This window comes from Bidens hawaiensis, unplaced genomic scaffold (assembly GCF_021521415.1).
Source record: "Bidens hawaiensis isolate Kalapana, Puna unplaced genomic scaffold, B.hawaiensis_p1.1 tig00000512_1, whole genome shotgun sequence".
Taxonomy (NCBI): domain Eukaryota; kingdom Viridiplantae; phylum Streptophyta; class Magnoliopsida; order Asterales; family Asteraceae; genus Bidens; species Bidens hawaiensis.
In genome coordinates, this window is record NW_027491033.1 from 2025499 (window position 1) to 2037996 (window position 12498).

Below are 12498 nucleotides of genomic sequence, written 5' to 3' on the forward strand. Positions count from 1 at the left end.
TGCCCGATTAGTTTCTTGCTAGTCGTGTTTTGTATAAATCCGCCGTTATAACAAAAACTTATATCAAAACTTTATCCTTTACTTTATGTGTTTACTTGATAATCATTTTATAAAAAAAAGTTATGAATCTCATAAATATTATCATTTCACACTGGACTGTAATGTATATAAGTCGATAAGTCTTTAGAAGAACAATATGAAAAATGAGAAAATATAAAAACTAATCAATTCAAAAAATAAAAAAAATGAAAAATTGTTGTTGTAAATATTAAACATTCTGATTACATGTTGTCCGTATTCTGTACCAAACACTCATCGTCCCCAATTTTCAAATCCTGAAACCGATCATCAATCCTCACCAACAGCACACTCAAACATACTCTTTAAGTGTTTTAATAATAATAATAATAATAATAATCTATGGATTATACATCAGAAGAAGAAGAAGAAGAAGTAATACTGACTGAGGATCAGAAAATCGATATAGCCAAATGGTTTCTTCTCAACTCTCCGCCCGGTGAAATCCAATACGTCGCCAAAGGTCTTTTATTACTCTTTCTTCTTTTTATTAATCGAGATCACATCATTTTCTACTCTTATTATTATTATTAATATCTTCTATACATACATACAGACCTCAAATCAGTTCTGAGCGATGATAATGCCTATCGCAAGGCCGCCTCAGAAGCCTTCCCGATTTACAACAAATCGAACTTCATTTGCCTCCACTTTCTGAATCGAAGCGGTGAGGTATGCTTTTAAGTTGTTAACACTTGATTATCTTCTGCTTTATTGTTTTGACCTAGAATTTGGTAACATGAAGTTTATTAGGTCATCAACATTACTGTAATTACATTAATTTCAATTGATTATGCAGAACATTCTACTGATATATTACTGTAATTGCACGGATCTGTGATTGCGTTACATTGTATATCAGATTCATGTGTTGATTAACTTGTTCTATTGGAAACTGGATACTTACTTATCTTGAACGATGAGTTTAATTCGAGTGAATAAGTTGTTCGTTTACAAATAAACATTCGAGAGAAGTTAATTCGAATATTTGACTTGAATCGAGTGCTTTTCATTTTTGTTAAGTTGAATTTGGTGTTGTCTCGAATCCGTTTGTGTTCTCTAGTCAGTAGACTTGGGACTGTTTTAGGACAAATATGTAACAATGTTATGATCTTGTTGAAATTTTGGATTAACCTGTAAATGAAGAACAGTTCGCTAGTACACATCACAGCTTGAACTTTGAACCAGAAATATTTCAATACTTAGAAAAGTTTTCAACTTTTTAAATTTTGAGTTAAGTAGATCATTCTAGTTAACTGTCAAAGTTATAGTTTTTGAGGGAAAATAGTCTTATTATGTGAAATTTGCTTATTTTTTTACCAGTTTTGGGTCTTTCTTTTATTCACTATGAGTGTTTCTGCAGGTGTTGGTATCGTCATTTAGTGAGATTAGTGAGGATGAGTATCTTGATCCTAGGACTGCACAAGTGGCAAAGGTTGACCATGTCCGACAAGTAAGTTTAATAAACTAGATGCCTCTGTTTGGTGTTGTTTTAGATACTTTGATTTTGCTATGCGTTTGTTGGATTTAAGAGTTCTAGAGATGTTAGAATTGAGGAAGAGTGTTTTTGAACTTATATGACATGTTGATCTGGTTCAGGTTTGTACACAAATGAGACCAGCTAGAGATGATGAGCTTCCATCCGCTTATATAGAAGAGTATCGGTAACTTTTTTTCTAAATATACTTTTCTTTTTAAGTTTTAACCAACTTTGAAGAATGTAACTTTTGTAACCGACTTACAGTTGTGACATTCACTTTACTAGATAGAAATATTATATGCCTGGTGAAAGTTGACAACTTTTCATCACTTTACAAAATTTGTGATAATAATATTTACAGATGTGCTTTGGATGCTGAAATTTCCAAGTATGTTGAAGAGGCATATCCAAAAGGCGTCTACTCAGTTTACTGTACAAAGGGAAAAGATGCTGAAGATTGTGGGTCAGATTTTGAGCTAGTTGTGGTGATTACAGCCACTCGACATAGTCCGCAGAATTTTTGGTTAGCAAGCTTTAATTTAATTGTTTTGCTTATTTATATATACCTCATAACACGACATTGTTTATTTTGTCCCAAATCAGTAATGGAAGTTGGGTATCGATATGGAACATTGAATTTAAGGATGAACTACAAACTGTGGAAATCAGAGGAAAAATGCAGGTATTTGCTGATACTCAAAGATAACTTTTTTTAACATTTGGTATATAAAAACTTAAAAAGATAGACACCTTATCATATTATCTTAAATATTCAGGTGACTGCTCATTATTTTGAAGAAGGGAATGTTCAGCTAGATGCAAAGCATGAATGCAGAGATTCAACTATGTTTCAGGTTACATAACTGACTCAACTAAACTCTCTTTGCAGTATATCACAACTAGTATTTTGGATAATTCTGAAAACTAACTCAACTAAAATAATTTGGTGTTAAAATTTGTGTGATTTAATTTTGTCATGTGGCTGATCTGTGTTGCATATTTCCAGTCACCAGATGATTCTGCAGATTCATTGATGAATATTATTCGCCACCATGAGACAGAATATCTGACTTCCCTGCAGGTTATTCTCTTTTACGAGTCCTAAAACTTTTTAATGCCGATTTATTTGCTGACAATTGTTCAATGACAGGTGTCTTATTCTAATTTGCCGGATTCCACATTCAAGGTATTACTTTTTTCTATTTACGAATAACGGTAAACCCCCCTTCTATTACATAAAAATGTGTGATTTCAAAATTACATCCATTTGCATACAAATGAGTCGAGATATATATATATATATATATATAGAGAGAGAGAGAGAAAAGATCCAATACAATAATCCCTAATCATACATTACGTACGCGAGTTCCTACACTGTTGATTTCAAAATCACGCGATGGCAATATTGTAAATTTCATCAACTATGATCCACTGCTCCCATCGATTCCGTCCGCCTTCACTATCACCGTTCATCAATTCGTCACCGTCCAACGATTGTATTCACCGTCGCGACCATCGACGTTACCGTCGTGTACACCATCTTTCTCCGTCACGAGTTGTTCACAGGTTAGTTTATCAAATTGATCAATTGAAATTGAAATTGATGAACTAATTGATCAATTAATCTTTGAAATTGATCCAATTAATCATCAATTTGAAGTTTCAGTTATCAATTTTGAGTTTGAGTTCTGGGTTTTAACATTGAACGTATTAACATTAACCTAAAACGTATAAACAGAATGTATAAACTTTTTGTACTGAACTTTTAAAGTTTAATTGATTTTTGTTCTGAACGTTTAAACCGAACGTATAAAGTTTTTGTATAGAACTTCTAAAGTCTTTTGTATAGAACTTCTAAACCTTTTGTTAGAACTTCTAAAGTTTTGGTATAGAACATCTAAACTTGAACGTTTAAAGGTGTTCGTTTTGGTCAGAACGTTTAAATTTGTAGTTTTGATCAGAACGTATTAGTTAAACGTTTAAACTTTTTGTTCATTTTTTGTCAGAACGTTTAAACTTTTTCTTCATTTTGGTCTAAACTTTTTACTTTAGAAGTTCTAGACAAAAAATTTAGAAGTTCTGTACAAAAAGTTTAGAAGTTCTGTACAAAAAGTCCAGAACGTTTAAAGTTTTTGTGCAGAACGTTTAAACATGAACCTTAATCATAGCTCAATTAAGTGTATTATTATGCAATTTCATAATCGATTGATGATTTTAAAGCCTCCTACACATCAATTCTATTGATTAAATCATCAATTTTTGATCAATTTGAAGATTTTTAATGTTCACTGACGTTCTTTTCAATTTGGGTTTTGACTTTTGAGATTTCATACTGTAAGTTGTGATTAGAGTTTAGAAATTGGATGAGATAGATTAAGGAGTTATGAATTTGGATCGGAATCGATTTTAAATCGGTGAATTTGATCGCGAACTATTGTTTGGGTTATTTACCAAATTGCCACCACGTGAAATTGAAATCGATGACCAGCAGTGTCGCGTACGTAATGTACGATAAGTCATTATTGTACAATAACTCACCCCTATATATATATATATATATATATTTATAACGAGTCAAATACGTTAAGCAAAAAGATCTACCTAAAACCAAAACGGGTCAAACAGGAAAATCTTCATTAATGATTTCAAATGCACATAATCTATTTAATTGGGTTATTAGAAAACCTAATTTTTAATTGTAATAATATAGTTTCTGTGATCACATTTAACAAATTAATTATTTTTTTCCTTCATAAAAATCATGTATAAAAACGTTAGCTGGTTGGCCCAACCTTATCCTGCCCTCATTGACCACTAGTTTACTAGGGGTGTAAATGAGCTTACTCGAGCCTGGCTCGTTTAACATACGAGAGCTCAAGCTCGTTTCGAGCCCTATTTCAGAAGCTTTAGACTTGTGAGTACTTTTTCAAGCTCGAGCTCGGGTCGGTTTTTAATTAGTTTATATACATTTATAATTATTTATATACTTTAGTTATTAATTTTTATATCTGTGCTCTATTATAATAAATATGAGGACAAAAAGGTAATTCATAATTTTAAGAGTTTAAGTAAGTACAACTTTAAAACATATGATACACATTTTTAAAGGTAAATCTTTCTAGCACATGGAAGTTACCCATCTCCTTTAAACGCCAATAACTTCTTTATACGTCAATTAATGAAAAATTATTTTTATACTGTTTTAAAAAATAAAGACATTAGTCAATTAACTAAAATCTTCAGTTAAAAGATAATTGTTTTTAAATTATTACATAGCAATAGCTACTCAAATTAGAGATAAAAATGCATTCAGACGGTGCAACTTATTTTTTATTAAATATAACCAAATATATATTTTTTAGTTATTTTTGTCATAATTTTATATGTTATAATAATTCATATAAAAGTATATGTTATAACCGGCTTATTTTTAGGCTCGAACTCGTTTGAGCTCAGCTCGATTTGAGCTTTTAGAGAGCCGATCTCGAGTAACTCATGAGTGGTTTGGCTCGTTTACACACCCCTATACATAGCCTGCCATTACCATTCCGAGCCAAGATATCTGATCTTAGGGTTTACCATGACAATAATCTTGCAAATTGATATTTGCAAACCGTTTATAAACTATAAACAACGGATGCTTGCGGATATTTCAAAATGCAGGAGTTGAGAAGGAAGCTGCCCGTTACCCGTACATTGTTCCCATGGCACAGCACTCTTCAATTTAGCCTCACAAGAGATCTTGAAAAGGAACTTGGAATTGAAAAATAGGTAATGTTCTTCGAAGTCTATCATGACATACATTCTTTGAACCTGAATCTGAATCTGATAGTGTGAGGAGAAGGCTATTTATTGGTCTAGATTGTTCCATGAAACTGTCGCCTGTTGCTGGATGATTCAATGCTTTTATAATACGTTAATCGTTTGCCTTTGTTCATAGCGTTTTGCTCCATATGTTTAAACATTAACAGTTTTCATGTCACATGTTGTTTAGATATCCGGATGATTTAATGTTTTGTTGTAAGATAATGTCATGTAGCAGTGATATAGTTTTACTGTTGGGGAATTATACTTTTTTGTTTTGTTTTTTATGGTACAAGTTTTTGAATGGTCCAATTTGATAAATTGTATCTTGAATAACCCTATCTTCAAGTTCAACCATTTTCATCGTGTTATGTTGTATATATCTGATATCATGTTTAATAGTATATCTGGCTCCAACCATGTGGTTTGTTTATAGTCATAACTTTAAGGTCTAACTTAAAAAGGCTGTATATTTAGCTTATGTGGTTTCTATTTTGTAACAAGTTTAGTTCTAAAACCAACTTTCATTAAAAATGTGTAAAATAACTATTTTACTACATGAACCATCCATACATGTAGATTGTAGGCAACCCTATATACTATATATGTTTCCCCACCCGATTTTAACCCTAGCAACTCATTTTACACTGGAAACAATGCCATCGTCTCCATCAAGCGTACCATAAACGACCCATTCATGATGCTTGGTTTTCTTTACACTAATTGTTACGTGTTAAACTGGTAATCAAGCTATAAGACATTAAGACCGATGAAGAGAAGAACAAGGGTATAACCCAATTCAATTAATTGATACCTTCCATTCCATCATGGGTTCGTTTAAGTAAATGAATCACTTGTTACAAACTTATAATTATAACCCTCACATTATTCTACATATACAAAAGCCTCTCATAACTATTTGACACCTAACATTTTTTTTTCACTCTTCACACCACTAAGATAAGTTATTTTGTGTGTGTTTTTTATTTCATTTATATATATATATATATATATATAGGGTAAGGATCCTAAGAGAACCCTTTGCAAATTGAGAACTTTGAGAACCATTTTGAACCACTAAAAACACCTTTAAAAAAATCATAAAACAAAAAATAATAAAATTTTTTGAAAAAGTAAAAAAACCAAAATTCTTATATTTCATTCCGGTTTCATTAAAAAAAATAAAAAAAAAATACAAAAAAAAAAATAAAAAGAACATCGGATTATACACATATATATAATTTTATATAATCTTTAGTTACGTAATATACACATATGTACAGTATCATTTATCTTAAATTATACACATGTGTACAAAAAAAACATGTAAATATACATATATGTATATATTATACATGTGTATATAATTTAGCTAAACCGAGTTTTTTTTGTTTTGTTTTTCTTTATGAAACCGGGATGATAAAATAAGAATTTTGGTTTTTATACTTTATTGATTTTTGTGTAATTTTTATTTTATGATTTTTTTTATTTTTGGGTTTTTTGTGGTCCAAAATGGTTCTCATAGTTCTCAATTTCAAAAATGTTCTCTCATGATCATGATCCTATATATATATATATATATATATAGGGAGAGGATCATGAGAGAACTCATTTTTATGAAGAGAACTAGAGAAATAATAATGAAATATTTTTAATTTAATTAAAAAAAATATTTTAATTTTTTTTTTCTTTCATTATTCTTATATGTTGTTATTCTTCACCACAAAAAAATATAAAAATAAAAAAAATAACGAGTAATGCATATATGCAATACACCGACTTTTTTTATAATGCATATATGCAATAGTGTGCATTTTGATATTTGAAATAATGTTGAATAACATATATATATATAGTTGTTTGTATTGTATATTTGCAATAGTGTTATATTATATATATATAAATTAAAACAAATCGATATAATGCATATGTGCATTAGTGTTGTATTACATATATGCGATAATGTGTTTCGCATACAATTATTAATGCCGTATTTGCATATATTCAATAGGGTGTATTTAGATAATGTATTTATGTTGTATTATATGCAATTAAACACTATTTTATATATACAAAACACATTAATGCACAAACGCATTACATCGACGGTGGTTTTTTTTATTTTTTTTTATTTTTTAGGAACAATAGCATCTTATTAGGAGGAAAGAAAAAAAATCACAAAATAATTTTTTTAAAATAGTTAAAAATAATTCTTTACTAGTTCTCTCTTTAAAAGAAGTTCTCTCTAGATCCCACCCCTATATATATATATACACACACACATACTAGTGGGAAACTCGCGCGATGAGGCGGCGGTGACAACTTATAATGCAATAGTCATTTTTTGTTACTTTGTCAACTCTTCCAAGATATACGTTTGTTCGTTTTCTTATCAGTAGCATCAATGTTGTCTATTTAAATCATAAGTCTCGCATATCTCAATTAAGTAATAATGAAGACATGGATAAATAATATCACTCCTAAACATAGTAATTAAAAAAACATAGATAAAAAAATATCATTCAAAATCACAGTAATTTTAAAAATAAAAACATGCATGTCAACAATATTCATTGTGATGTGACAAACTTTAGTTATAAGTCTTGCACATCTCATTGATCTAATCTACAGGTTCAACTACCAATCGACCTAAAAATGAGAGTTGGTTCTAACAGTCTTTTATACAAGTTTGACTATCTAACTAAATTTTGGAGTTATTCGGATTGTGGTCAGGTTAAGAATAAACAATCTAATTGTAGGGAGACATGAGACAATGAGATACATGCTTTAGTAAAATATGTTATCAATAACTACATGTAACAACCTCGAATTCAAAAACAACAAATCATTAAAATAAAATTCATCTTAGAAGAGAGCAAACACATATGCCCCACCTGAAACCGAACCAGATTCATCTAAAAGCCATTTTACAACATGCAAATGACTCATGATCCAATCTCATAACCAGTGTGAAGCAAACACTATAGTAAATAAGGAAATGACCAGAAGTTCATGACATAATTCAAAGCTTCATATCCTTTATACTAACCAAGTCTCCATTATTTTCATGTTGTCATTTCATTTGTAATTGTGTGGTTAAGCATCTTTAAGAGAACTTGCACCTTTCCAGTTAATTCATAAGCATGTTCCTGTAATCCACAAGTAAAAAAGAGCATAACATAAAAACAAGATTATATAAGAATTCAATCTAACAGAATGAAGGCGTAAACAAGTCAAGCCGTGGATGTGCACTCGAGATCAGCTCGTTAAAACCTCTATTCGAACTGAACTTAAATGAGCTCAAGCTAAGCTTTTTTAATAAATGAGCCCAGGCTTCATATATCAAGCTCAACATTGCTCGCGGAAAAAAAATGGAAAAAATTTCCCCATAACGACTTTTTGGAAAAAGAATTCCCAAAAAGATTTGTTTTTTTTAAGATATCAATCTTTAATCACACACAAAACCTACCAATGACTTTCTTAAGTCAAATGAATCAATCTTCAGTTTAAAATAGCCACTTATTTGTGAATTTACCATTAGAAACCAAAAGTTCATATTGAATTCTATAAAAAAAAGATATTACGTAAAAACTATCGTTAGTGTTGAATAAGTTAAAAAGATTCACATCTAACTTGAAAGTCAAAATTAGTAACTTTGACCTATAAAGTCAAAACATGTACAATTAAGATTCTATATCACAGAAGCAACCACTTCAGAGAATGCAAAAAATGACACTTTCTGGAAAGTTCATGGACTCGTGGGTTCAAGTCAAAGCCAAAGAATAAACTTTCGATTATTCTGTTAACGAAAGAACATAATCGAACACAGCCAATGACCAAAAACTTGCTCATTAAATTGTTCGTGTTCGGTTATAGTTAAATGGGCGAACATGAACAAGTTTATGAAAGTTATCCAAATACATTAAATGACCAAAAACTTGTAATCTGTACAAGTCTAGACACCATCAACAATCAAAGTTGAAAAAAATAAGCAACAAAATCTAATGGATTACCTTGAAAATTCACCATAGATCTGAGCACCACCATGAACTATGTTTATAATGTTCAGTCCTTGTACATAGCCCTAATGCGATATCCTTAATTCTGTCACCAAATTTTCCACCACAACGGATTCTTTCCTGAGAAACTGAAAATAGTGAAAAACGTTATCGGTTTATTCGATTTGAAAGAAACAAAAACTTTAGACAAAAGTGTTTCATTTCGACATTTTTTTTAATTTCGTTTTACTTTAGAATGGTTTTAGTTTATTCAATTTTTCGTTTCAGTTTGGTTTTCTATTTTTAGTTTCAGTTCGTTTTTGGTTGACGTGTTTGTTTCAGTCGGTTCAGAAAGAAAGGGTTGCATTCGCCCATTTTCGATTTGTTTTCAGTTGGAATAACCGAATAACCAAATTAGTTTTTGTTTTCGCAATTTCTAAATTCGGTAGACCTGAATAAACCAGAACAGTTAAATAAATAAAAATCAAACTACATCAAATTGACATAAAATCTTCAAGCATCAGTTACCTTATAAGCTATCCTTGACGACCCTCCACTGTTTTTGTCGCTCCAAAGCATCCCGTGTTTTACTCCCCTTCTTTGTAAATTCTGACATATTCATGAAGCAAAACACCGCATTTTGGGATGGTCGCCACCAGTTTCTCATCCTCAAGACCTATGCGATCATCTGCCATCTTGACATGTTATATGCCAATATGTAAATAAAATACTTCAGAATTACAGTTATAATAAGAGTAAAAATCAATCATAAATCACATACAAAAAAGAGTCACTTTACCCATTTTGGAGCGGTGGATGCTTTGGTCTGGAGCTTCATATCTTCAACAGACATTTTGTATGAAACAACAATACAGAGTTAAATTCCATGTTTATATAGGTGTATGAAACAACAATATAGAGTTCAATTCATGTTTTGACCAATTCTTTTGACACTGAAATGTCAAAAGGGGACAATTTAAGTGGTGTATATTGTCAATGCATTATGAAATACAAATTATTTTATTCAAACGACTTCTAGTGCATTCAAACATACAAATTTAAATGGTGTAGATAGTTCTAAAAATATAACAATTTTGGTAGGCTAAAGGCAAGTGCTGTCAAAATTTGTCACTTTAGGATAAAAGTATTAAAATGATATATAGTCAGTAGCTACACGTATTGATATTTTGTTATATACACAAAATATAAATCTTCATCGTACATAATTAAAAAACTTGATAGTTTATATGTATATTAATATTCAGGCTATAATTTATATATATTAAAACTTGTGATTTAGTTTAAATGAGCCAAAGAGCAAGCCACCTATAACAGCCTAATAAGCAAGCCAATGAACCGAGCTTACCTTGGTTTGTTTACAAACTAAACTGGATTTTGTCATTAAAAACCCAACCCGTTCAGCTTGTCTACACACTGAGCTGGATTTTGTCATTTACAACCCAACCGGCTCAGCTTGTTTACAAACCGAGCTGACTTTTGTCGTTTACCTTGCCTTCGACCCTCATCTATTCTTCAAAACACTCTGCAACCATGTCCTTTTCATCAATTGTGAGCAAATCATCATATTGATTCTTGTACATTAGCATGCTCGTATTGTTCATTTACGATTCGACCCTTGTGGGGCTACAATTGCTGAAACATGAAGTTAAAACTGTTTACTTTATTAAATCTGTTTACTTTATCATTACATTAAAATAATAATTATTTAATTTAGACGAGCTTAACAAGCAAGCCAACGTGCCAAGCTTACCTTGGCTCATGCTCAACTTGTTTACAATACGAGCCGACTCGGCTCAGACCTATGAGCTTTTTAAACAACCCAAAAACCTAAAATAATCTTTCAAATTCCATAAATTAAAGGCACGGTTAAAATTCCCTGAGCACGTGCCTGGTTCGTTAATATATGTCCATGAATATTCATTTATGCTCATGTTCATTAGTAATTAAGTCTGTTCATGTACGTTCATTTACAAACCGAGTTGACTTGAATCATTTACAAACTGACTGGCTTGTTTACTTTAACATAGCGAGCTGAAATGTTGATTTAGAGCAAGCTCGTGAAAAGTTCATGCATGTCAATTAATAAACTTCAACTAATATTTTTATCATATATATAATAAACGGAAAATTTTATATTTTATAATTTATATGTATTAGTAATGATTATAGCTTATAGATATTTAAACGTATGATTTAATTTAAACGAGCCAATTAGCTAGCCAACTAAACAAGCTAACGAGCTGAGAGCTTATCTGATATGTCCCTATCTGTTTTGGTACCCCGAAACCACTTTTATTATGTACCATTTGATTGTCAAATTCGGCTTCAAAGTGCCTCTTAAAAGCAACACTAAATCTCATCAATCTCATGTGAAAAAACATTAAGGTTTTTTTAAATATAGAAAAATCATGTATAATCAATTGCAAAATGTTTGAAGACAAAGAGAGTTGTAAACGATCCGAGCAGAACCAGGTGAGGTTGGGCCATACTCGACATGTAAAAGGCTCAATCCGGCTCATTGAGCTGGATCGTTTATTTATACGTATTAATTTATATAAATTTGACTTTAATTTAAAAGAGCCAAACTTACTTTGGGGAGATATAATTCGGGCTTCAACTGAGACCAGCTCTTTGCTGATTTTATCCCAAATTCTGAAGCTTGAGGATCTTGTCCATAAGCATTGTATCTTATAATCTGCAAATAGTTAAAAACATTAGCAAATAGATTAAAATTACCACTATATTAATCGCTTAAATAAATTTAAAAACAGACCTTGAGAATATCACCGTCTTTTTCTTGAGGACCCTGACATGTCACCTTAAGAAAACCAATGATCTAGCGTTCGTCTAAGCTCTTCACGCACCTCTAACCCTCAAAAATCTTACAAACCTAAACACTAACAAAACAATAAAATATCTTTCATGTCAAAATATCATATGAAAGAAATCAACAACATGAAGTAATGGAAACCTCCATAGGTAAATAGTTAAGTCTCTTGAGTTTTGCCAACTTGCAAGCACGGTCATTGCACGTGTTGAATGAAAATCCGTAAGTCTCTAGAATGCAATGGCTCCATGAATGCAGTTGAAAACATATCTACATACAATTACATC

General features: G+C 30.9%; 1 protein-coding gene across 1 annotated transcript; it reads left to right on the forward strand.

Annotated features, from left to right (window-relative positions):
- Positions 1-337: 337 nt before the first annotated feature.
- LOC143633819 (F-actin-capping protein subunit alpha-like) lies at positions 338-6302 on the forward strand. The gene is made up of 10 exons (XM_077102057.1): positions 338-541; positions 635-750; positions 1442-1531; positions 1678-1742; positions 1920-2081; positions 2162-2240; positions 2335-2412; positions 2565-2639; positions 2709-2744; positions 5225-6302. The coding sequence occupies exons 1-10, from the start codon at positions 421-423 to the stop codon at positions 5330-5332; spliced, it is 930 nt and encodes a 309-aa protein (XP_076958172.1). The 5' UTR covers positions 338-420; the 3' UTR covers positions 5333-6302.
- The last annotated feature ends 6196 nt before the right edge of the window (positions 6303-12498 follow it).